This window comes from Apodemus sylvaticus, chromosome 1 (assembly GCF_947179515.1).
Source record: "Apodemus sylvaticus chromosome 1, mApoSyl1.1, whole genome shotgun sequence".
NCBI classification, from domain to species: domain Eukaryota; kingdom Metazoa; phylum Chordata; class Mammalia; order Rodentia; family Muridae; genus Apodemus; species Apodemus sylvaticus.
In genome coordinates, this window is record NC_067472.1 from 190,048,984 (window position 1) to 190,075,377 (window position 26,394).

Below are 26,394 nucleotides of genomic sequence, written 5' to 3' on the forward strand. Positions count from 1 at the left end.
CATATGGGCATCTAATTCACTGTCCTTTAGGTACTGAATTCTGTCACTCTTGTATGAAAAAACCACATGTTCATCTTCTCCCGGCCTCTGGGTCCCCGGATGCTCTTGTCTATGTTGTTTCCCCAGATACTGTGTGATCAGAGCTGTTCGAAAAGAGTGGCTTTATATGATCCACTGGAGTCAGTGTGAGTCTCCCAGCTCCAATATGGAGGTTAAGGTGGCTGGGTTGTGTGGCTGTGATGTGTAGAGTGAATTTTGGTTTCTTTGAGAAACACGTAAGTATATATTATATACTCAGGAATATAGACAACAGTAGAGCCAACTTATTCTCTATGAGGTGAGGACTCTTAATTTTTCAGGGTCCCGTGGGACCTGTTAAGTTCAGAGGCAGCACGGTGTCGTGTCACACACTTTGGCCTAGCATTTGAGAGTGGGGAAGGCTGAGGCAGGAGGACCATCATAAGTTCAGTATGGACTGTGTAGTGCGGACCAGTGTTTCGCAGATCAAATAAAGAGTTCTTCACAGGGCTGGGGAAATACCTGCATGGCACGCACTCTCGCCACAGAGTTGCTATATACAAGATGAAAGTGTGGAGTGTAAGATTCGTCTCTCCCCACCCACTACCGGAAGTGTAGTTCAACTGTTCCACTAGTTCGCAGGCTCGCGGGCGAGCTGACGCAGAGATTTCTGGGAAGTGTAGTCCAAGTCCTCTGCGCTTGCGCGTGCTTCTGTTGAGGCCGGCTGGCGCGGAGCGTTCTGGGAAGTGTAGTTCAAATTCTCGGACCGTTGCGCGTGCTTCTGTTGTGCGGGCTGATGAGAAGCATTCTGGGAAGGGTCTCCCAGGTGGTTTCTGTTAGCATCCGCTCCCCTTGTCCTCCCTTGAGTCTCCTCTCTCCCACACCTTCCTCGACTGATCCCTGGATCTGGAGGTTTGCGGGGTTGGCGGCGGGCGGCCGTAGGGGAGTCGGCTCCAGGCTGACGAAGGGGAAGCGCAGGGCTCCCAGTGAGCCTCCTCCATCCCGCAGATATCATCGCACTGATGATAGGGTCTCAGCGCGTGGCTCCGTCAGCCTCCTGCCTCAGCTCGGATGTGTTGTGATGACAGGTGTGAGCCGACACACCTTCCTTCACTGCTGTCTGGAGTTGGGGTGCAAGGGTGATGTTGATAGGGTTGTTTGTGGCATTGACGTAGCTAGTGTCACCGTGCCCTGAAGGTTCTACGACTTAGACCCACACTGCAGGGAACCGGGATGGGTGGAGATTTGTCGAGAGCCTGGCTTGTAGAAGGATAAACGGACCTGTCTGTGCCTTTCCACGATGCCAAATTTTACTGAAGGACGAGAAAGTCATAAGGTGTGTAAGTTTCATTGGCTGCAATCTGCCAAGGAAGCTCGATTTCTCATGGTAGTTGGCCATTAATCACAGGTTCTTTTATTCCAAGCTTAATAAAGCTAATGATAAATCCCAGACCACACATCACTCAGCACACAGTTATACATGCGTACAGGTTACAGAGTTGCTTCAAGGGTTAAAGATGCTTTAGCATTCAGACAGGTTCCCTGACGTCGCAGGCAGAGAGCTGATACAGGTACAGAGAAGAGCCCAGGAGAGGACTAGGTACAGCTTGTCTGTATCTAGTAGAAAACAAGCTTGTTTGGGGCAGGGATGGGGAGGCGGGGAGGCTGGGGGGCGTGTCTTAATGATGAGAAAGTCACAATCTGTGTCAGTTTCATTGGCTGCAACTTGCCAAGAAATCTCGATTTCACTTGGTGGTTGGTCATTAATCACGGATTCTTTTATTCCAAGTTTAACATAATTCATGATAAAATTCAGACTGCGTTTCACTTGGCACACAGTTATACACACATGTGATTTTATTATCACAGTTTGGATTATCAGAATTGGACTTGGGTACAAAGATAGTCAGGAGCCCTTCACTGAACAAGGCTCCTGGCACGTGGCCGGGCTACTGAGCAGTGTATCTGCCACATACAGGTCCCTTGGTGAGGTGGTTACCTTATGTTTTATGCTCCCAGGCTGGCTTTGAACTCACAGAGATCTGCTGGCCTGTGACTCCTGAGTCAATATCTTTTTTTGTTTGTTTGTTTTTGTTTTTTGTTTTGTTTCTTTGGATTTGGTTTTTTCGAGACAGGGTTTCTCTGTATAGCCCAGGCTGTCCTGGAACTCACTCTGTAGACCAGGCTGGCCTCAAACTCAGAAATCTGCCTTCCTCTGCCTCCCAGAGTGCTGGGATTACAGGCATGCGCCACCACCGCCCAGCTAGTCGATATGTTTTAATAGTACAAATAAGTTGCCTGGCTGTGACTGTTGGTGCAAACAAGACATGGATTCCTTCTTGGCACTTTTATCCAAAATGGAGTAACTCTGACCAAGACTGTTGCCACATGGAATTCAAACTAGTCACAGCCTAAAGGCTGATAGTCCAAACAACAGAGCCCCGGCCCAGCATGCTCTCAGGATAGTTTGATCAGGAGCATCCTCCCCCCTCCAACCCTACCCTCATTACAGAGTCAGGACAGGAAGGAGGAAGCAGTGGTGCTCTGTTGGCCATGCTTATCCAGGTGCATCAAGCCAAGTGTATTTCCTCCTCTTAAAATATGTTTGTTTTGCCGGTCAGTGGTGGCACACACCTGTAATCCCAGCACTCTGGGAGGCAGAGGCAGGCAGATTTCTGAGTTCGAGGCCAGCCTGGTCTACAGAGTGAGTTCCAGGACAGCCAGGGCTACACAGAGAAACCCTGTCTCGAAAAACCAAATCCAAAAAAACCAAAAAAAAAAAAAAAAAGTTTGTTTTATTCTCGGTCTTTCTGTGACTTTGTGTGTGGGTCATATATGTGTGCTAGTACATACATGTGCATGCTTCTTTATGCATGTGTGTGGAGGCCAAAGGCCAATACCAGGTATCTTCCATGATCACTCTCCATCATCTGTATTTATCTGTTTATCTCTGTTTATTGATTCTGAGGCAGTGTCTCCCATGGAACCTGCATGCTAGCTGTCGAGGGAAGCCAGTGACCCTCTGACAGGATTAGAGGTGCAGGAGCCGTGCCTGGCTTTGTATATGAGTGCTGGGATCCAACTTCAGGTTCTCACGCTTTTCTTGAATACTTTGTTTTCACAATGACGATTCGTGTGCGTGTGCTCACGTGCACTCTCACATGCCACATTGAGCATGTGCAGTGTGGAGGAGATCTCCCAGGAAGAGTCAGTCTTAGGGACTGAACTCAGGTTATCACTTGGGTGACAAGCACCTTTCCCTGGAGATGCATCATCACATGGGCTCTTTACCCTTTTTTCCTCCCTGAGATAGTTTCTCTGTGTAACCCCGGCTGTCCTGGAATTTGCTATGTTAACCAGGCTGGCTTCACACCCACAGAGATCCTCCTGCCTCTGCCTCTGCCTCCTGAATTCTGGGTTAAAGGCCTGGGCCTCCACCCTTGGCCCTCTCATTAGCTTTTGGGTCTTCTCTGTTCGGGCAGTCACGAAAGCTTTGGACTGTTCTTTTCAGGAGATCGTAATCTCATCTTGTGAGCACTAAGGACTTGTGACTTCTCCCCAGCAGTCTGGCCTCTCGCTGGGGGCCAGCAGGAGGCCTCCCAGACCTCCTTTCTGGCCCTACCAATACTGGTTAGCCCTGGACACCTTCTCTGTTCCCTTTTAAGAAGGGGGAGATTGACTCCATCTTGGTGGGCAGGAGGGGGCAGTTCAACTGGTATGTCAGGCATGAGTGTCCTGTTTCATGGTTTCTCTCCTTCCACAGCCTGACCTCTTGACAGGGACGGAGTGGAAGGTGAGGTCCTGACTCCTTCAGCAAGGCTCCTGGTGAGTGTGGCCTGGCCTTATTGTTGATGATGATGTTGTTATTGATGATGATGATGATGTTGATGTTGTTGATGTTGATGTTGTTTTGAGGTGGAGTCTCACCATGTAGCCCTGGTTGTCCTGGAATTCCCTCTTTAGACCAGGCTGGCTTCAAACTTAGGGAGTCACTATTCTCTCCTTCCTGCCACTCCCAAAGGTGGGATTATTGTCACCACATCTAGCATATTTTTCTTATTTTAGTGATGAAGTGTTGGTATCAGGGTCACTCCAGGATGAAATAAGGCCTTGCTGGCAGCAGGGAGGCCCAGCCTCTGATGGACTGAACCTCACACACCCATGCAGAGGCCTATTTATTGACTGTCACACAGCAGTTATTTTTAGAGTAAAACAAGTTCCTCATGCCGAACCCCAGATCTGCTCTCCGTGTTTCCTGAAGGAGCTCTTCACCTTTGCAGTCTCAGTCTTCAGCAGTACTCGATTAATGCGAGAGGCTGCAGGTTTGCCAGGGCTGTCTTGCAACCAAAGTTGTACAAAGGCCGTGAAGCTTCTTCAGAAAAACAGCTCTTATAGATAACAGCAGCAACAAAAAATCACTTTTTCCTATAGTCATTTCTTCATGGACAAAGATCTTCTAAAGAGCAACTGCTTTTTTCCCCTCTACAATGGTGTTGAGACAGGGTATATGAGTTAATGCTTAAAGGTTGGGTTGGAACTTGTATGGCCCAGATCCCCGGTCTCAACTCTTAACGCGTGGATATAGTCTCACTAAGGCGCAGAACCGCCTGGAGTTGTAACCAGAGTTTTAGAGTCCTTAGGAAACCCTGGTAGGTTTGGCTCGATCACCTACTCTAATCTGACCAGAGACAAGAAATGGCTAAGGGAAAGGCGATTGAACCACAGTGGCTGCATTGGGACTTACAGAGGAAGGGGTCTGGTGAGCTCCTGCCCCAGCTCTGTGGTACCGACCGGAACTGTAGGTTTAAATAGAGGAACGGGCCTGCGAGATGCAGCGGTTGTAGGGGTCCTTGCTGCCAAGCGTGATGACTTGTGTTCCATCCCCAGAATGTACGTAACCCCCCACACGAATCCTGCACTCACATTCTAAACAAACATAATAAATAGAAGCATTGGAGCAAATGCATGCATAATTAAGCAACCTCGCTTAGTTTCCCCATCCTTGTTTTGACCCAGATCCCTAAAAGTGGCTTGATACATAGTTAATGGAGGCATCACCTAGGGGACACCTGATTCGTGCCCCTTCTCTATCAGAGCTACCTTTCTATCTTGGGTGTGGTCTCTTCATCTACAGTCAAGGTGATGGCTGGTTTGGGACTGTGACTCATCTTGATGCCTTCAGATGAGAGTGCTGGGGACCGGTGCCCAGTGCAGGTTTTCTCCGAGTGTTTCCTTTAACTCTGACCTTTCTGCTCCTGTATCTGCCTCTCACCCCTTTCCACCAGCGCCTGCTTCTCTCAGGGACTCCTGTCCATCTCTTTATGTCTTTAGAAGCAACAGAGAGACAAGGCTTGGGATGCTGGCTGTGGGGTGAGGCTGGGTTCAGGAGCCCCAGCTGCCTCTGCCCTCGCCCGTGCGTGGGTGCAACCGCTGCCATCTTTGTTGGCAAGAATGCCCTAAAATACCAGGCTCCTCACCAGGGAGCTGCCCGCGTATGCTCATTTGCTTCCCGTCATAGTCTAGGGACCGACATTCTATCTCTGTCCTTTTTATAGCCAAGGATGCGCACCGCAGTTTAGGTGTTGGGACCGAGGCCACACAGTAGCTTCTCTTTGCAGGTACGGGTGAGGAACCTTTGTGGGGCAGTATGCTAGTGTGCATGCACTAGTCAGGGTTCCTGGTGTGCCAAACACTAGCACATTTCTAGCCCCTATAATGACTTTTGAGATAGGGTCTCCCTGTGTAATGCAGGCCAACTTGAACTGATAGCAATCCTCCTGCTTCAGTCTCTCCTGAATGCTAGACTTGCAGGTGTGTGACATCATGCCATTCCATTTCCGTCCAGCAGTGATGACTCCTGCAATCTGTTAATTCCAAGTACATTGATTATAAAAATGCAATTACTTACATCTGGCAGAGGCGGGGACTTTATTCAGTTGTCTCTGTTTCTGCGGTAAAGTCTTTCACGGCTCTCCTTGTGGCGTCATGCGTTTGCAAACCCTTCTGTCCTCGAGAAGCTGGCCACCCGTGCAGCCTGCTTTCTTGAGGACTGAAGTGAGCGCCATTTTCTGCTGACCCAGGATGAAAGATGGATCTGGAGACAAGAGAAGGTGTCTGCTGGAAGCACAACGTTCCTGTTGTGTTGCCAGGAAGGTCACTCTTGGCCAGGGGCACACAGCTGCAGGGGTGCACGGTGTCTGAGTCAGCCTCCCTGAGGAAGGAGCAGTTACCATCTCCAGAAGCCAACCACTGAGTTTCCTACCCTGCTGGGCTCTCACGGTTTTCATCTTTCCACTTCCTTCACTGCACTTTCTTAAGACCCAGCCATTCCTCAGAAGCACAATGTATACATACACAGCCACACATACAGATAATTAAAAATATTTAAAGATTTAAAAAAAAAAAACCCAAATGCTGGGCATTTTTAAACTCAGCACCTAAAAAGCAGAAGCAGGCAGATCTCTGTGAGTTCGAGGCCAGCCTGGTTTACATAGAGTTCCAGGACAGCCAGAGCTCTACAGAGAAACCCCGTCTTAAAAAACAAAACAACAGAACACTAATTACTTACTGCCACCACCACTACCGCTTACTACTACATATGGTTGCATGAACAAGCTCAGACTAGAAAGGCCCATGATGCCATCATCCAGGTCGGGACCCTCTGCTGTACACAGTTAGAGAAGAAAAAGCAGGAGAATATGTACTACGTGACGCTAAGGAATGGACTACGGGCCAGCAAGCAGCGGGCAGAGCGCTAGCCGCTTGTTCAGCGCCCCGGCTTTGGTCCCCAGCAGCGCAGAACCAACACTTAGGAAGCTTAGTTAAAACATGAGGAAGGTAGGCGAAAAGAAACATGGGGCTAGGGACATAGTTTAATGGGGAGAGTGCTTGCCTGGCATGCAGGAGGCCCCAGGTTCAGTTCCCAGCACCACATACTCTAGTCTTGGTGACACACCCTTGCCATCCCAACTCTTGGGAAATGGAGGCAGGAAGTTAGAGAAGTGCAGGGTCATCCCTGGCTACACAGCAAGTTTGAAGCTAGCCTGAGCTACGAGACTCCGTCTATTAAATAAATAAATAGAAAACAAACATGGTTAGTAAATATTTGAAAAATAAATTATTTTAGTGATCACGAAGTAGATAGAAATATAAAACCATTTTTTCACTGATTTAAATAGGATTTTTTTTTCCACATTTCTTTTGAGCATGTGAGTGTACTCAGAGAACAACCCGTAGGAGCCGATCCTCTTCCTCCGTCATGTGGCTCCCAGGATTTGAACTTGGGATGTCTGACTTGGCAGCAAACTCCTTCACCCACTGAGCTGCCTGTTACTAGCCCAGATTTTTGTTACGGGTTGTCTATGTGTCAGTGTTGTCTGTGGCATGAAGAACCAAGAATCTGTATATTCATTTTGGGGAAAGAATACTGATAGCAAAAGAAGAAGAAAAAGGAGGCAGAAGAGGAGGAAGGTGGAGAAAGAGAAAGGAGGAGGAAAAGAAGGAGAAGAAAAAAGAGGAGGAGGAGGAGGAGGAGGAGGAGGAGAAGACGACAGTTAACTCAGGCATAATAAATTTAAAATTGCGTATTTGTTGACATTGTATTTTCAACATGTAAGAATGGGGATTTTATGTAAAAAGTGGTCCTTCTGTGACTTTCCTTTTTTGTTTTATGTTTTTAAGACAGGGTTTCATCCTGTCCTGGAACACAATATAGCTTCAAACTGACAAGTCACCGTCCTGTCTCTGCCTCCCATGTGCTGGAATCACAAGCCCTGTACAGTGGGGTATGTGCTCCGTTGTATGCCGTGCTGTGGGTGGGACCCAGGGCTTTGTAGATGCCAGGCAGGTACCCCATGGCCCGGGCCCCAGCCCAGCAACAGCTACCCTCTGTTGAGAGACTTAGGCGCCATGTGTTTGCTGTCACAGGAGATGGTGACGTTCAGGGACGTGGCCGTGGTCTTCAGTGAGGAGGAGCTGGGGCTTCTGGACGCTGCCCAGAGGAGGCTGTACCACGATGTGATGCTGGAGAACGTCAGGATGCTGCTCGCAGTGGGTGAGGACGGGTGTAGCGGACGGTGGCTCCTGTGATGTCTCTGTGGCCCCGGCTGTGTATGCCACCCCCAAGTGGGTCTCAGGATTTTTAATCATCCTGAGGCACAGAGCTCGGTCATTCTCATGCCCTGCCCCCAGCTAATCTTCGTGGTTTGTACGTGGGCCACCATGGGCAGTGAGATGCTGTGGGGTTTGTGCCTTCTCTAGTTGTAATCACTTCCACACTTTTAGTAGATATATGAACATTTTTTTTAACATTAAAAATCTTTATGGGGCTGACGGGATGGTCGGGGTTCAGAGCGCTGGCTGCTCCTTCAGAGAGGCCGAGCTTGGTTCCTAACCCCCCCCACCCCCACCCCTGGCAGCTCCCAGTCGCCTGTAACTCCAGTCCCACAGAGATCTGACTTCCTCATCTCGCCCCTACAGGCTCCAGACATGCACAGGTGCATAGACATACATGCAAGCAAAACACTTATACACGTAAAATAAATAAACCTTAAATTAAAAAAAAATTCCTTTTGCATGTGTGTGTTTGTATGCTTGTGGATGCGTGTGTGCCGTGACATGCATCCGGAGCCAGAGGTCAACGTGTGGGCATTGGTTCTCCCCTCCCACCATCTGGGAATTGAACTCAGGTCTTCGGACTTGGCAGCAGGTACCTTTCCACTTACAGCTGACTTGCTGGCCCTTTGTGAATATCTTTAACAAAAGAACAATTTTTTTAAAAAGGATAGAAAAGCCACGCATGCTCCTGTGCAACTTTAACCCCGCACTGGAGAGCCAGAGGCAGGTGGTCTCTGAGAGTGCAAGGCTGTCCTGGCCTACAACATAACAAGGCCAAGGACAGGCAACACGGATGGACCCGGTCTCAAAGGGTCAGCGGGAGGGATCCCTTGTTGCTCACTTCTCCTTGCAGTAAAAAGTATAGTTCATTGCTAAAACTAATGTGAGAGATTGCGGGAGGAAAACGGTGTGTGTATGTGAGTGTGTGTGAACATGTGTGCAAGTGTATGTGTAAGTGTGTGAACATGTGTGTATGAGTATGAGTGTGAGTGTGTATGTATGTGTATATATGAGTGCATATGTGTAAGTGTGAATATATGTGTATGTGTGTATATATGTGTGTGAGTAAGTGTGTGTGTGTCTGGTGATGGAGATTGAATCTAGGGTTTTGCATTTGCTTGTGAAGATATATTCCAAATACTGTTTTTCCTTTTTATCTGGGACAAGGGTTTTATAGCAGTCCAGGCAAATCTAGTACTTACTGTTTCCTGGGCAGGCTTTGAACCTATAACCCTCCTGTCGCCGCTTCCCAAATGCTGAGATTACAGGCCTGCACTACCAGTCCCGGTGAAAATGGACCTTTCTAATATTCATGCTTAATGCCTGCATCTTTTGTGTCTTTTACACAAAACATATTTCTTTTGTTATGACACAATTAGAATATTGGGAAGCAGGGCAGAGACAGGAGGATCACTGTGAGTTTGAGACTAACCTGGGGCATAAAGCGAAATTCTTGTCTTAAAAACCAGCAGAGGCAGGTGGATTTTTTGTGAGTTCGAGGCCAGCCTGGTCCACAAAGTGAGTTCCAGGGAACCAGGGCTACGCAGAGAAACCCTGTCCTGAAAAACAGAGCAGACAAACAAAAGCCAGTTTGGAAAGCATGATGGTGTGTGTGTTTGTGCATATGAGTGTGCATGTGGTATGTATGTGTATGTGGTATGTATATGTGTGTGTGTGTGTGTGTGTGTGCGTGTGATGGTGTGTGGCGCCAACACATGTGGGCCATAACGTGCTTGTTGAATCAAAGGACAGCTTGTGGGCGTCACTTCTTTCCTTCACCCACGAGGGTCCCAGAAGCGTAGGTCATCATCTATGACAGCAACTGATTTTACCTTCTGAACCATCTTGCTGACCCGCTCATGATTTATTTCATCTGATTCAGTTTTAGTATGTGTGTGTTTATCTGTGGGTGTCCACTAAAGCCAGAAGAGGGCATTGTATCCCCTAGTGCTATAGTTATTGGCTGTAGTGAGCCCCCCAGTGGTGGGTGCTGGGAACTGAACTGGATCCACTGCAGAACAGTAAGTGCGCTTAGCCTTCCGCCCCCAAGAGTTAATTTTAAACCAACTTCTTCATAGAGCCTCAGACCATGGCATCCAGGCTATCCGCTCAGTTCCAGAGTGTTCCCGAGCTTTGGTTGGTGAAGATGTCTACTCATGGTGGTGGCCCTGCAGGTGCAGACAGTGAGGCTCTGAGTCTGTCCTGTCTAGCTTGTCATCTTGAGCATAGTGTTGGCACCAATGCCAGCCTGTGCCAAGGCCACAGAGAGACCTCTCGGGTCTGTACTGCCGCAGTGCTGCTTTTCTGGGCTTTTGTCCTCAGTTCTTCACTCTCACGAGCTCCTTTGGGTGTCAGCCACATCATGGCTTCCTGGGACTGATGTACCTAGATAACTTAATTCTCGGTGAAGTCAAATCTGGGGCTTACAGTGTCCTGTGTGTCTGTCCCTCCTTCTCACAAATCTATGTAGACATGGCCTGCGACTCCTTAACCTGCCAGCCATTTCCCTCACACTGGTGTCCTTGCTGTATCCACACAGGCCCTTGCTTCCTTGCCTGCTTTTAAACCGTCAAGAGTGTTCTTAACCTGAGACCCTCCTGACCCCTCCCGGGATCATACTGGTCTCCCCTAGGCACTCACGTCACACAAGGGGCCTGATTGCCCTCTTCCCTTCCTGTGTCCTGTTTTGTTGTCTGTCTGACCACTGGCTGTGTGCAGTCACTGTGGCTGTGTGCAGTTCCGTGAGGCCTTCATCTCACTGTGCTCCCCCGAGGCGTGGTCTCAGGAGGGGGTCTGCGGAGGGCAGCCGTGCTGGGAATGTCTATTGAGTGAATGAATGAATCAATAATGGCCGCGTGGATTTTCTTCCAGTAAGATGAGGAGACACCTAATGGTTGGCAAAGTTTAAAATGTATAATCAAAGCACAGTGTAGAATAGTTTTTTTTCCTTTTGACAGCTTATCATCAAGACATTTTTAAGATGTCTACTTTTAGTTTTCTAGGTTCCTTACAAATAAGTAGATAGATAGCCACATAAATACATACATACATACATACATACATACATATATACATATATACATACATATGTAGATACATACATACGTAGATACGTAGGTGTTAATGTCATTATCTGAACATTGTAGCCTCCAGCATCTGTAACAAAAGATTGTGGGCACAAACTCTGTGTTTAGGTCCCTATACTAAAAAAATAATAATAAGATCCCTAGGCTTAAGTGGCTACGAACAACGGAAACCTGGGTCTGGAGAAACGATGAGCAGCAGAAGCCCCGAGTTTGGGTCCCACCCACATCGCGTGGCTCATGTCTGTAACTCCAACTCCAAGGAATCCAGTGCTCTGTCCTGACGTCAGGTGTGTGAGAAGAACACACACGTTCTTTTCTCAAAACAGCTGCTGGGATGGAGAGCTGGCCCAGCGGTTACCAGGCCTGGTTTTGTTCTCAGCACATACATGGTGGCTCACAACCGATTCTAACTCTAGTTCTGGGGGATGTGACGACCCCCTTCTGGCCTCTGTGAGCTAGGCACACATTCAGCAAACAGATATGCATGCAGGCAGACACTTATACACATAAAATGAAAATAGAAATGCACATGCAGAACTTTGTCTCACCGTTCTAGAAGCTTGGGAGCCCAAGTACAAGGCACCAGTAGACCTGACACCTGATAGGGACTGCCCGCCCCCTGATAGGGACTGCTCCCAGGGCTGCCCGCCCCCTGATAGGGACTGCTCCCAGGGCTGCCTGCCCCTTCTTGCTGTGTCTCCTTGGGTTGAAGGGCAAGGAGCCTTTCACCGGCCTTCTTTATAGTCACTAACCCGTTCTTGGGGTCTTCAAATGCAGGATTAACTGCCTCCCTCCTGGGGGTCAGGATTTTAGCCATCCTAAAGCGAATGTCTTTTGCCGTGGCTTTCCCATGTCACACTCGGTTGGTGGGAGGCGTCTGTTTTGCTGTGGTAGTTCTGAGGTTGGACCCAGGGCCTCACAGGTATTAGGCAAAGCTCCTGAGCAGCCTCCCACGTCTTTATTCTTTTTCTTTTTTTCTTCCTTCTTGGCTTCCTTTATTTTCTTTTCCTCTTTCCTTCCTTCCTTCCATCTTTCCTTCTCTCTTTCTTCTTTTCTTTCTTTTTTTTCCTTTTCTTTCTTTCCTTCCATCAGGGTTTCTCTGTGTAGACCTGACTATCCTGAAACTCACTCCATAGACCAGGCTGGCCTCAAACTCACAGAGATCCACCTGCCTCTGCCTCCCAAGTGCTGGGATTAAAGGCATGTGCCACCACACCAGCTTGCTCTTTTTATCTTGATGGAAATAATTTTCTTGCTTTGAAGCTAAGAGAATCTTAATTTGTCATTCACCTGTGGTACAAAGCTCTGTAGCGCTCGTGATGGTTCTCACTGTTATGTGGTGAATGGGAGCACTGACCGTGGCTTCTGCACGTGTCAGTGAGATGACAGGACCCTGGATGGTAAAAGGAAGGGAGCCTCTCTCTGGTCCAGTGAAGCCTTAGGCTGTGGTCTTCACTGTATAATCCAACATCAGCCAACAGCGCATTCACACGTCCTGCCTCTCTCTGAATTCTCTTTATGCTTCTAGGAGACAAGAGTCTAGAGGAGATGGGGTCTCTTGACGAAATGGAATTGAGGCGCCTGTCACACACTGAGGGGCTTTTCTGCTCACAAATCTGGCAGCAAGTTACAAGGGATGTAAGGAAGACTAGAGACCGCAGGGCAAGCATCGGGGAGACTGGCTCGCCCTTGAACGGAGACGGTGCGCATCGTGCAAACAAGGAGTACAGCAAACGTTCCAGTCTGAAATCCGGGCCCCAGCTCCACTGCGGAGTAAACGGTGGTGAAGAACTTTACAGAGAGGAGAGGAGCGGGAAAGACCCTTGGGACCCTCCTCTTCAGGCTAACGGGCGATCCCCAGCGAGAGAGAAGAGGTATAGATGCGAAAAATGTGACCACTCCTTCTGTCGGCTCTCCGGTCTCCAAGCCCATCAGGTGAGGCACACCGGGGAGAAACCATACAAGTGTGAGGAGTGTGGGAAGGGCTTCACTCGGGCCTCCACCCTTCTGGACCACCAGAGAGGTCACACCGGAAACAAGCCCTATCAGTGCGACGCCTGCTGGAAGAGTTTCTGTCACAGCTCGGAGTTCAACAATCACATACGAGTCCACACGGGAGAGAAACCCTATGTCTGTGAGGAGTGTGGGAAGGGCTTCAGCCAGGCCTCCCATCTCCTGGCCCACCAGAGAGGCCACACCGGAGAGAAACCCTACAAATGTAGCGCGTGTGGGAAAGGATTCAGCCGGAGCTCAGATCTTAATGTTCACTGTAGAATCCATACCGGGGAGAAGCCCTATAAATGTGAGACGTGTGGGAAAGCCTTCAGCCGAGTCTCAATCCTCCAGGTGCACCAGAGGCTCCACAGTGAAGACAAACCGTACCAGTGCGCACAGTGTGGGAGGGGCTTCACCGTGGAGTCACACCTTCAAGCCCACCAGAGGTCCCACACAGGCGAGAGACCCTATCAGTGTGAGGAGTGCGGGAGAGGCTTCTGTCGGGCCTCCAATTTTCTGGCTCATCGTGGCGTCCACACAGGAGAGAAACCGTATCGATGTGATGTGTGCGGGAAACGCTTCCGGCAGAGGGCCTACCTTCATGACCACCAGAGGATCCACACTGGAGAGAAGCCGTACCGATGCGAGGAGTGTGGCAAAGTCTTCAGCTGGAGCTCATACCTCAAAGCCCACCAGAGAGTCCACACGGGAGAGAAGCCATACAAGTGTGAGGAGTGTGGGAAAGGCTTCAGCTGGAGCTCAAGTCTCCTCATCCACCAGCGGGTCCATGTGGAGGATGAGGCTCACAAGGGTTTGCCTGCATCGGAAGGCTCACAGGGGAGACCGATGCTATAATGTTTTATTTTATTTTTATTTATTTGTTTTCTGTTTTTTTTTTTTTTATTGGATTTGATTTTTTCGAGACAGGGTTTCTCTGTGTAGCCCTGGCTGTCCTGAAACTCACTCTGTAGACCAGGCTGGCCTCGAACTCAGAAATCTGCCTGCCTCTGCCTCCCAGAGTGTTGGGATTACAGGAGTGAGCCACCACCGCCCGGCTGCTATAATGTTTTATATTCTGATATCTCGAGTGGAAGCTGAAAGGTCCCGATTCTTAGAGTTCTCAAGGGAGACAAAGGAGTTGCAGTATCAGTGTTTTGACTGGAACAGGCTGCGTTAAAATGCTTGGGAGACCACAAGCAGAGAAGCCTTGTAAGTTGGAGCCACATAGACTTCACTCAGACCCTTGACCTTACAGTAACTGAGGGAAAGTTGGGCGTGGTCTGGAGCTATCTCGAAGGGACCAGATCTGTTTGTTCCACAGGAGCGACTTTCTTACGTTGCTGGTTGCAACCCCATTGGAGCTTCATAACCGTAAGTGGCAGTCATAAGATATTTAGGGACGCTACAAGCTTTCTGCGTGTCCAGTGACAGAAACCTCAGAATTCAACAGGTAATAAATCCTAGGGGCTTCCGCAGCCTCTTCCCCATGATGCAACTATGTGACTTCACTGCAGCCTTCCTTAGAACACACGGCGTGAACCTGCACACGTCACTATCACCACACACGGGGCCCACGGGCGCCGCTTGAAGTCTCCCTGCTCAGGGCCAGCGTTGCTGTGTTGTCTGCTACAAATTGTGCCGCTTCCCACTCCACACGTCTCCTGCTCTCCCTGGAGCTTTACTTACGGTCCTCGCCCAGTCTCATTCTCCAGCGCTTACGCATCGAGCTAGCTAAGCTGCAGATGCCCGCGTGTCTCGCGGGATTTTAGCCATGACTCCCCTTAACAGAACGTGTTCCAAGGCACTACTGTGCAAATTTGGTTTCGTGGTTAATAAATTATCACTTACCGAAACTGTTTCAAAATATACTTCTTCCCGATTAATAGTAAATGTTCGAGTTGTAGATCTACATTGCGTACCTATATACCCAAGCAGTGCCTAAGACACCATTAAGTCAGCCTTGAGAAGGGCAGTCACTTGAAATTTTTTATTCTATCTGCCTGCTGCAGCGGATGCAGAGTCTGGAGTTTCATGAAGAGGCTAAAGGAGGAGACAGTTTAATTCACATATGGTCCCTGAAACAAAAGGGAGCTGGAGAGATGGGTCAGCGGTTAAGAGCACTGACTGCTCTTCCAAAGGTCCTGAGTTCAAATCCCAGCAACCACATGGTGTGGCTCACAACCTTCTATAAAGAGATCTGACGCCCTCTTCTGGTGTGTGTAAAGACAGATACAATGCACTTAAATATAACAAATCTTTAAATTTTTTTCCAAAAGAATTAGAAAGCAAGAAAAATGAATTACATTTTTAAAATTAATTAATCTATTTATTTTTATGCCAAAAGTGGTTTCCGAGCCAGCTATGGAGCACAGTGACCATTTCCAACTTGAGTCTAAAGTCAATGAAATAAACACAAGAGATCAGTTGATTGAAAAGACAATGATGGGAAACAAGCCAATTAGAGGCAAGCTCTCCGTGAATAGGCAACAGCTTCCATCATTTCTTGTAAAGAAGAAGCACAGGCTGAGAAACTTCAGGAGACCAAGGAGAAGAACGCCAGCTTTGGCAGAGAAGGGGGGGTGGGGGCGGGGCAGAAGCGCTGGGGGGCGGGGCAGAAGCGGGGGGCGGGGCAGTAGCGGGGGTGGGGGGGCAGGCCTAGCAGAACTAGGGAGAAGGCAGTAGGGACAGAAGGTGTCAGGAGACAGGTGATCCAGGAGAGCTGAGCTGAGCAGACAGGCTACAATAGTTGTTATAGCTTGGAGCGGCTAGAATTGGGAAAACTGGGAGGACGGCTGTTTACACTGTTGGGAAACTGAGGAAACCAGTCGAGAGAAATGTTTGAAGGCGCCTGGGCTGGAAACTGGGAGGAGGGAGTTAAGAGAACCGGTCACTGTTGTGAGACAGCCAGCCATTTACTTGTAGAACTTACGTTGATCAATGGTAATACATTTAACTTTTATAAGAGCAACTTCAAAAAATACACAGCTGTCCATTTTGCATTCTCTCCATCAGCATGTGATAGTTCGGTTCTCGAATGTTAGCATTTTTTCCCACAAGTTTATGGTACCAGTTTTTGCTTATATCCATTTCTTTAAACAAAATTATCTAAAGATAAACATGTCTTTGTTTGCTATTCATGTTTGAATCTTCACTCCTTTTTAAAAGTTGGTTCTTGTGCTGGGCTTTTAAGAGTTTTCAAGGGGTCTGGAGAGGTGGCTCAGTGGTTGAGAACACTGACTGCTCTTCCAGAGGTCCTGAGTTCAGTTCCCAGCACCCAAGTGTGACTCACAACCATCTGTAATGGGATCAGATGCCCTCTTCTGGTGTGTCTGAAGACAGCAACAATGTATTCACATACATAAACAAAATCTTTTTTTAAAATGAATTTTCAAGGGCTGGCAAGGTGGCTCAGCAGGTAAACACTCCTGTGGTGCAGCCTGACAACCTGAGTTGGGTCGAGGAGAGGATTTACTCCTGTATGCTGTCCTATGACTTCATCTGCGCTGTAGCATACATGCCCTAACACATGCATGAACACACCAATAAATAGTTTATTTTGTTTTATTTTTTTATTTTTTTCAAAAAAAGTTTATGTGGATGTCTTCTCTGAATGTTTTGTCTGTGCATCTTACCCATGCGGCGCTCGAGGGCGCCACAGGAGGGCGACGGGTCGTCCGGAGCTGGAGTGACCACAGTTTTGAGCTCCGTAGTTAGTACCGGGTACTCCGCAATTAGCAGCGCTCTTTGCGCCAAAGCCTATGTCGTTCTAACAGAGGTCCAACTACGTAGACATTGTTGCCTAAGACTTTCTTAGGGAGTATGAGAAATGAAACACTACAGGGGAAATCCAACACCGGAGGCCGGCGCTCCTCCCCTAGCGTCAGGGACGGGCCACCCACGCCTCTGCATCCTCACTTCCGTTACCACGAGCCGAGCGTCACGGTTTCTCCACGAGGAATTGTGGGAACTCGGCTCATTAGCCGTCCGAACCCCGGATTTGAGTCCTTTTAGCCAGGGACCCCCTAGATGCTTCTGAGATCGAAGCAATCGCGTCTCAGGCGAGAAGGAAGGAGCGAGGTTAGAAAGGTAAGGAGCAGCGGCGAGCTCGGGAGGGAGCGTCCCGGTGCCCGCAGGCCCACGGTGCGAGCCGATTCTGCAGAGCCCCGCTCCGTCCCCGCAGCCCCCTCTCCCCGCCTGCCGCCGCCTTTCGTGGATTGCAGTCCCCGCTCTGCTTGCAGCCCTCTCTCTCTCTGCCTGCAGCCCCCCTCTTCCGGCCCGCAGCTGCCCTCCCGCCTGCAGCACCCCGCCCCTTCTGCAGTTTCCCCTCTCCCGTCTGCAGCCCTCTCTGCAGCCCCCTCCCTCCCTGCAGCCCCCTCCCTCCCTGCAGCCCCCTCCCTCCCTGCAGTCCCCCTCCCTCCTGCAGCCCTCCTCTCTCTTCCTGCAGCCATCTCCCCCCTTCTGCAGCTCCCTTCTCCCTGCGGCCCCCCTCCAGGCCTGCAGCCCACCTTCTCCACCCCGTAGTCGGCTCTGCTTCTGCCCCTGCAGCGCCAGCCGATCCCTCTGTGCATTTACTGGCCGTTCTGCAAAAGACAGAATTAGACCTTCCTAGTAGCATACTTGAAGGAAAAAAATAAATAAATGGATCGTGAAATGCTCAGAACTGCCTGGCACGCAGGTCTCACGGAGACCCCTGTAATACTCCACCCAGTTCTTGGCCTCTGTGAATCAGCCTCTGTGACCCACCTACGATCTTTCTAGGAAGGAGCTGGCTGCTTGCAGCAGGTACTGGGGCAGGAACTGTGAGATTGAATGTAGGGAATTTTGTAATTTTACAGTTTTTGGTTTCCCAGCAGCTTTGACTTCCCAAAAAGCTGGGCTGGGCGCCACATGTGCCTAAGATTGCCTGACGCTGGAGGATGCGTGGGTTGTACACCTGGAAATGACTGTAATTAGACGTTACTTTATACAGTGTTGGGCCCAGATTGCCAAAACCCCAGAGAGACCACCAGGAACCACAACTCCGGTGCAAGCACATGAGGGTCTTAATTCACGAATTCACGCTCCAGCTTGGACCACAAGCCTTCCCGGTGGAACAGGAAGGGGTGACCCCCACCCAGCTCTAGGTGAAGGGGTTTGTAAAGGAAAAAAGCCACAGGCAGGGCTTTCTAAGCCTTGGCATTACATTAGAGGGTAAAGGAATTTTCTTACCTAGAACCCAAGGGTGGGACCATATCACTCCAATGACAGCAGACAGTAGCTTTCTGGCCAGTAGCTTTCTCCAAGGACAACAGCTTAAAATGGAGTTTAGAGGACAAGATGGATCCTGACCTGTTGGCTTTTTGCCTCTTCATTGGCCATGTCTCTCTAAGGTCAAGTTAACTTTAAAATAGAGTCCTCAGTCCCTTCAAGAAGAAGCCATGAGAGGCTGGCCTCAGAAGCTGGGCTTCTCAAACTCACAGCCAGTGGTTCAGTCTTACTGGTCCAAGCCCTCCCCCCCCCCCCCCCCAGGAAGCCAGCCAGTATCGTGGATAGAGGTTAGCACTGGCTCGCAGGGGTCTTGAGAGCAGGCTCTGTACGTTTGTTGAGACGTGTGTGTGTTTGTGTGTGTGTGTGTGTGTACACGCCGGAGGTCAGCCTCGGATTCCCAGGAACCATGCACTCTTTTCCTGTTTAGCGTTTACGTAGGGGCGGGGAACTCCAGTTGCGTTGAGGTGTGGTTGTGGAGATGAGAAGACCACGTTGGGGAGATGCTACCCACCTTCCACCGCGTGGATCTGGGGATCAAACTCAGCCAGGCTTAGTGGTAAATGCCTTTACCCACCAAATTCCCCCTTGTGGACTCGGGGGCTTGCCTAATTAGGCGAGGCCGGCTGACCAAGAAGCAGAAGAGATGATGCACACCTTGTCTGCCTCCCCTGCACTGACGTGACAGATCTGGGCCGCTGGCCTGCAGCCTCCCCCCTCCCCCTCCTCCCCCACTCTGGACTTTTCAAATGAAACACAGGTCTTCCTGCTTGCTCAGCAAGCTCCTTACCAACTAAGTCATCTCTCCCCAGTCCCTCGTATTAGATTTTTTAGAAAGTTGTTTTCCAAATAACTTTTTTTTAAAAAACATTATAAACATGGAGATATCCAAAATCACAGATCATGTAAAAAAAAATTTTTTTTTTACTACTTTAGCATGCAGATGGAACACTGGCTCTTTTAGTGTGGTTCTGTCAGGTTTTCTTGGGCAAGTTTCTGTGAAATGGAGGCTGTGTTCCTTGGGACTAGCTGTCCCTTGCAACGGTTCAGAAACTCCAGCAGAGAGAATTTCCTCTCCTGGGAAAGTACCCAGGCTCAAGCCCCGCCCAGGCTCAAGCCCCGCCCAGGCTCAAGCCCCGCCCAGGCTCAAGCCCCGCCCATCTAACAGAACTCCGGCAGATACTCCCCGGAAGTCTGCATCCTAATGAGATCCAGGTGACTCCCACACAGCTCAGGTGTAAACAGTTCAGGGAAGGGTCTCATCTGAAAATTCAGGCTTAGAAGGTTCACCCTGCCACCTGACACAGATAAAATGGAGCAGGGCACCTTGTATTCACAGTACTGATGCCCCCACCACCTTGCTTAATGAATATCGTTAACAGTCGCACCTGTGTGAGGCAATGGTGTGTTCACAGCACGCTCCCTGTAGGCTTTCCCGAGTGGATTTATTGCCTCCCGTGGACTAGAGCACTTCCATCCGGAGTGGGCCACCAAGTACCAGTTACAGTGAATCAGCATTAGATGCTGTTTCCACGTTGACCGCCCTCACCATTATCACCACCGATGACTGAAAGTTTCCTTAGAATTTAAAACTTTGAGAAAATTGCAAAAAAAAAAAAAATAGTACAAGGAGATTCCATCTGTTGAGCTTGGGCGCACTGTTGTGTGATGTGCTCCTGAGTGACGTATGTTCCATACATGATATCATTGTCATCCTCTGACTGTAGGCTACAAGGAACACGCACCTGACTACCTGACAAGAATCGGCCGTGTGGTCGGTGGCACCGACAGGACATCTCTCTTCTCTGATTTCTGCCCTTTTAGGCTCTGCACCTCCCAGAGGGAAGGGTAAAAAGCGAGCGGCCATGGTAAGTGGAGCGTGCCCTTTTCTCTGTCAGAATGGAGTGGGTCTTCTCAAGCTAGAGAGTTTTCCTCACGTATGGAGAATCAAAGCATTTGACAGCAGACAAGATGGCGCAGGGGTTAAGGGGCGTGCCTTCAGGCCTGATGGCCTAAGCTTGATCCCTGAGATCGACGTGGTGGAGGGAGAGGGCCAGCTTCCACAAGTCATCCTCTGTCTGTTACACAAGCGCTGCCGTACGCAGGTGTGCACACGCGAGCACACACATACGATAAGTAAGTGTAATTTTAAAAAGAGAATGTATGAAAGGTCTTGAGGATATGCCAGGGCCTTGTTTGTCCCTGTAAGGTTAACTGTCCCCCGCCTTTTCAGGGCCATTGTGCCTCTAGCAGACATTGGTGTTGACTTTTCTCTTAGGGAGACGCAGTCAGACATCTCTTTACCCCAAGCAGGGAATCCACAACAGACTCAAGTAACAGTACCACCCAAGGCCAAGTTGGGGAATGGGCGAGTTTATTGGGGTTACTCCCAGGAGCAGGAAGACTCCAAGGCAACTGTATCATGGAAGGGTTTCCCTAGAACTTTATGTACGACCTGCAGACATCTCAATAGGTAGGAGAGGCTCTTCTAGGAAACTCTGTTGACCCGAGTCCCCTAAGCAGTTCTTACTGCTCATATAACTCTATGGCCAGAGGGACCTTGGGCACCTGGTCAGTTTCAGGGAGTTCCTGAGTTGTATAGTTCCAGAGTCTCAGAGCCTCCTTTTAGAACTTCCTGAGTCTTTACAATCTTTCTTCCCCCCTCTCCCTCAAGATAAACTATTTAACTTTGATGATGTTACTAACAGTAGTTGTTTGTAAGATTGAGGTCGTATGCGCTTGTTGTAGGAGGCAGTAACATTCAAGGACGTGGCTGTGGTCTTCACTAAGGAGGAATTCAGGCTGCTGAACTCCACCCAGAGGAAGCTGTACCAAGATGTGATGGTTGAAAATTTTCGGAACCTGCTCTCAGTGGGTGAGGACAGGTGCCCTCTGGCACCTACCTGTGACCTTGGAGTTGGAACATTTCTTATTTTGAACAGGATATTTCAGGATATTTGTTTGTTTGTTTGTTTACTGATTTAATTTATGTGTTTGTTTATATGCATGTATAAGAGTATATGGCCTGGTACCCTTGAAACTAGAGTTGGATGGTTGTGAGCCACCATGTGGGTGCTCAGAACTGAACCCCGAGTCATCTGGAAGACGGAAGCCATCTCTGCATATTATTATTAAAATAATATTATTGTTTTTTTAAAAATTTATTACATCTTACTGGGCGGTGGTGGCACATGTCTTCGGTCCCAGCACTCAGGGACCGAAGTGATGATTTCAGTTGCGCATCTCCTGAGTTTGAGGCCAGCCTGGTCTACAGGACTACACAGTGACACTTTGCCTTGAAAAACAAACAAAAATGCCACATCTTAGTTTGGGGTGTGTGTGTGTGTGTGTATGTGTGTGTGTGTGTATGTGTGTGTGTGTGTGTGTATGTGTGTGTGTATGTGTGTGTGTTGTGTATACACATAGGTGTATGTACCCTCTGAGTCTAGAATTATAGGAATTACACATGGTTGTGAACCACAGGATGTGGGTACTAGGAACTGAACTTGGGGTCCTCTGTTAGAGCAGCAAGCACTCTTAACCTCTGGCCCATCTCTTTAGCCCAGTACTGATCATTTTTTATTTTTTATTTTATTTTTTAAAAATTTATTTTATGTATATAAGTACGCCGTCACTCTCTTCAGACACACCAGAAGAGGGCATCAGATCCCCATTCCAGATGGTTGTGAGCCACCATGTGGTTGCTGGGATTTGAACTCAGGACCTCTGGAAGAGCAGTCAGTGCTCTCAACCACCGAGCCATCTCTCCAGCCCATGATCATTTTAAAAAGATACTTATTATTTTTGTGTGTATATGGGAGAGACACACCTTTATGCGGCAGCCCTCAGAGGCTGGAGAAGGACATTGGATACTCGGAAGCTGGAGGTAGGCAGTTGTAGGTGCTCGTAGGACTCTGGTTCTTTGGGAGAGTAGCAAGCGGTCCGAACTGTTGGCCCACCTCTCCAGCACCTCTGCTGGCAGCCTTTTCTGGAACATGATATACCGTAGACAACACCAGTGTTCTGGAGGGAAAGGCACAGGCGTTGTAGGAAAGGAAGGAGCGTGTGTGGCGTGGTGGGGAGAGGCCTGACGACTGCAGACGCGAACTCAGAGTGGTCGCTCAGGCTGCGTGGGTTGTGACACGCAGGTGTGTGCTGGAAGGGTCACATCATAAATGCTGTTTCTCCCCTGGGCTCTGTGTGTGTCAGCTCGAACACACCATTCCCGTGGCAGTTGCCAGCGGCGTGCCCAGTGCGTCTTCTCCGGACGGTGCCCTCTGACATTTGTGATTTCTGCCCGTTCACAGAGTATCAACTTTTCAAACAAGATAAACCTTACCTGGAAAGAAAAGAGAAGCCTCAGATGAGGAGGGCAGCCCTGAGGGAGAGAGATTCAGGTGGGAAATCTTCCGTTACTCATCCCTGGGACGCTCTGTTTTCAGTCCCCGTGGCTGGCACTGTGTGGTCCAAATGGCGAGCTTCGAGCAGTCGTGGCACTTTACTGCTGGGATGAGAGCCAGGCCTGGTTCTGGCGGTGGCTAGAAAACTGAGCTCCAGCCGGGTGGTGGCGCACGCTTTTAATCCCAGCACTTGGGAGGCAGAAGCAGGCGGATTTCTGGGTTCGAGGCTAGCCTGGTCTACAAAGTGAGTTCCGGGACAGCCAGGGCTATACAGAGAAACCCTGTCTTGAAAAACAAAAACAAAAACAAACAAACAAAAAAAACAAACAAAAAAAAGGAAAGACAGAAAGAAAGAAAGAAAGAAAGAAAGAAAGAAAACTGAGCCCCATAAAATGTTTCTTCCTGTTGACCCTGTCATATGGTAGGAAAGATATATAATTTTAAAGAGAGAGAAAAAAATTCAGCCAGTAGTTGATTTTAAAAGGGTTTTATTAGTTCTCTTTACATTTTTTAAATTATTATTTTACGTGTATGGGTGTTTGCCTGCACGTATTTATGTATACCACATGTGGGCCTGGGGCCCATAGAGGCCAGAAGAGGGGTCAGATCCCCTGGGAATGGAGTTCCAGTTTGGAGATGAACCCAGGTCCTCTAGAAGAGCGGCCAGTGTCTTGACTGCTGAGCCATTTCTCCAGCCCTTATTGGTTCTTAATAATACGGACCTCAGTAGACTATATAGTGGGTCCTGTTAGTATTTACACCAGAATCTTCATTAATAATGAAAAAGATAAGCTGAAGAATCACCTTGATCTTAAAGTCTAGTCCCGTGAGCTAAGTGTGAAATCCCGAAGTGTAAACATTTTTCACTTGTTCTTACCTCTGTCCTCATAGGAGTTAATAGTCAGAGTGAGAGAGGATCTGTCCACGGCGGAGGATCCCTTTCCTGCTGGCAGATCTGGCAGTGGGTCACAGACGACTTTACCACGTGTCAAGACTCTGTGGCAAATACTCCTCAGTTACAGGGCGAGTCTCCCTGCCAGTTCCGTCCAGGGTCATCTGCTCACAGTTCTGAAGATGAGAACTATATAAATAGTCATACAGTAAATGCTCCCATCCATACTGGAAGGCTCCTGCTTCCCACTCTGAGAACCCAGGAGACATTCCTGACTGAGCTACAGACTCGTAAGGATCAATACTACCAAGTCTCCCACAGAGATGAACTGGGTCAGAGTAAACAGGATATTCACTCTACAAGCTGGATTCTACATCCCCGCTCTGATTACAGAGAATATAGACGTAAAGAGTGGTATAGTCCCAGTGATCATGGCAGAGACAGTATGGAGGTGGTGCCGTTTGACCAGAATGCAATGATTCACGCTAGACAGAAAAGCTCCCAATACAAAGAATCCATTACTGATCCCCTCAGCTCTGATCCTCACCAGGTGTTAGACTCAGGAGAGGGGGGTTGTGCATATGTCGAATGTGGGACAGGCTTCCCTTGTGGCACAGACGCCTGTGTTCATCAAGATTACACAGGAGAAGAATGTAAGGAATTCGGTCATAATCCACAGGAACACATCCATCAGGGGATGTGCACGGTAGAGAAACCGTACGTGTGTGAGCAGTGTGGAAAAGCCTTCAATTGTAGATCAGCACTTAATGTCCACCGGAAAGTGCACACTAGGGACAGACCTTACAACTGTGAGACATGCGGGAGTGCCTTCAGTCAGGCCTCCCACCTCCAGGACCACCAGAGGATCCACACCGGGGAGAAACCGTTCAAATGCGATGCCTGCGGCAAGAGCTTCAGTCGCAGTTCACATCTGCGGTCCCACCAGAGGGTCCACACAGGAGAGAAACCCTACAAGTGCGAGGCGTGCGGGAAAAGCTTCATATGTAGCTCAAATCTCTACATTCACCAGAGAGTCCACACAGGAGAAAAACCCTATAAATGTGTGGACTGCGGGAAAGAATTCAGTCGTCCCTCGAGTCTTCAGGCCCACCAGGGCATTCACACCGGAGAGAAGTCGTACGTTTGTACCATGTGTGGTAAAGGCTACACGCTGAACTCAAATCTCCAAGTCCATTTGCGAGTCCACACTGGAGAGAAGCCCTACAGCTGTGACGTGTGTGGGAAAGGCTTCAGTCGTTCTTCACAACTGCAATCTCACCAGAGAGTGCACACGGGGGAGAAGCCTTACAAGTGTGAAGTTTGTGGTAAGAGCTTTGGCTGGCGGTCAAATCTTATAATTCACCACAGAATCCACAGCAGCGGTAAACCTTTCAAGAGCAAGAGAGACGGTAAAAACATTAGGGAATCCCTTCAGGAAAAATGTTCTATAAAATAGTGCTTGAAAAGACTTGTGTCATGTGGATTCTTTTTTCTTTTTCTTTTTTTTTTTTTGTGCTTAATTACATTTTAAAACAGTTTACTGTGGGGGCTGCACGGATGGCTTGTCAGTTAAGATCAAAGAACCTAATTTCATGCATCTATACTGTGCTTCCCAAACCATCCATAACCTTAAGTTTCAGAAGACCCAATATATGGCACACATGCACGAATGTGGGCAGAACATTCCTACACGTAACGCAAATAATCATTAAAAAGTACGAGTTAAGCCGGGCGGTGGTGGCGCACGCCTTTAATCCCAGCACTTGGGAGGCAGAGGCAGGCGGATTTCTGAGTTCGAGGCCAGCCTGGTCTACAGAGTGAGTTCCAGGACAGCCAGGGCTACACAGAGAAACCCTGACTCGAAAAACCAAAAAAACCAAAAAAAAAAAAACCAAAAAAAAAAAACAACAAAACCAAAAAAAAAAAAAAAATGTACGAGTTAGTGTATGTGGGAGCGCATGCTAGTGTAGGCATGATGTAGCACACGTGTGGTGATCAATGGGTAGGTTTTAGGAGGCGGTTCCCTCTTTCTGCCTTGTGAGAAATCAGGGATCAAACTCAGGCTGTCAGGCTTGGCGGCAAGCACCCTTACCCACTGAGCCGTCTCACTGGCCTGTTTCGCGAGTTCTTTTAATCATTTTTCAAAACAAAGATCATCTGATGGAGGTCAATGTTCGTGCTCCTCACAGTACAGTGTTTCTGGGCACTGTTAATTTCAAGGAAGCCGTACTTGCAACCTTGACCGTTCAAGTGTTACATGGAGAACTTAGGGAACGTGGCTTCAGCAGGGCCTTTTGGAAGTTCCTTATAAAGAAAAGGTGCTGAACTGACATCATCCTAGTGCCGAGTACTTAAAAAATAGCATTCGTTAGTAAGACGGGGGGCATGTACTTTTGAAACTGTTGATGAGCTTCTATTACAGGAACCCTAAAAGCCTTAATAAAAACCCAGAAGCAGCTGAAATATAAAATCCCACTTTGGACCTGGGGATGTAGCTCAGTGTTAGAATCCTTTTTTACCGTGCACAGCGCCTGGGTCCAGTCCCCAGAATAGACAAAACATTCCACACCACACCATGGAGTTTTTGGCATTGTCTGAGCTAGATGGGAAATGCGCCCCATCCCCCATGTATTTGAAGACTTTA

At 48.8% G+C, this 26,394-nt stretch overlaps 1 protein-coding gene across 11 annotated transcripts; it reads left to right on the forward strand.

The window, feature by feature from the left end:
* The first annotated feature begins 778 nt into the window (after window positions 1-778).
* LOC127673778 (zinc finger protein 226-like) lies at window positions 779-25,218 on the forward strand. 11 transcript variants are annotated; one of them, XM_052169599.1, is made up of 6 exons: window positions 779-1,354; window positions 3,782-3,843; window positions 7,699-7,802; window positions 7,945-8,071; window positions 12,748-14,015; window positions 24,463-25,218. In XM_052169599.1, the coding sequence occupies exons 4-6, from the start codon at window positions 7,948-7,950 to the stop codon at window positions 25,204-25,206; spliced, it is 2,136 nt and encodes a 711-aa protein (XP_052025559.1). In that variant the 5' UTR covers window positions 779-1,354; window positions 3,782-3,843; window positions 7,699-7,802; window positions 7,945-7,947; the 3' UTR covers window positions 25,207-25,218. The 11 variants fall into 11 exon arrangements, with proteins under 11 accessions (XP_052025559.1, XP_052025511.1, XP_052025549.1 ...); XM_052169551.1 differs by lacking the exon at window positions 24,463-25,218 and adding an exon at window positions 2,991-3,106 and having other exon boundaries at window positions 12,748-15,765; XM_052169589.1 differs by lacking the exon at window positions 24,463-25,218 and adding an exon at window positions 2,991-3,106 and having other exon boundaries at window positions 7,703-7,802; window positions 12,748-15,765.
* Window positions 25,219-26,394: the final 1,176 nt, after the last annotated feature.

Excerpts from the sequence above, each read along its gene's own strand:
- LOC127673778 (XM_052169599.1), top strand. The coding sequence starts at position 7,948 with ATGGTGACGTTCAGGGACGTGGCCGTGGTCTTCAGTGAGGAGGAGCTG. Across the intron at positions 8,072-12,747 it reads CAGGATGCTGCTCGCAGTGG|GAGACAAGAGTCTAGAGGAG; the intron begins GTGAGGACGGGT and ends TTATGCTTCTAG. Across the intron at positions 14,016-24,462 it reads GGGTCCATGTGGAGGATGAG|AAACCGTACGTGTGTGAGCA; the intron begins GCTCACAAGGGT and ends TGCACGGTAGAG.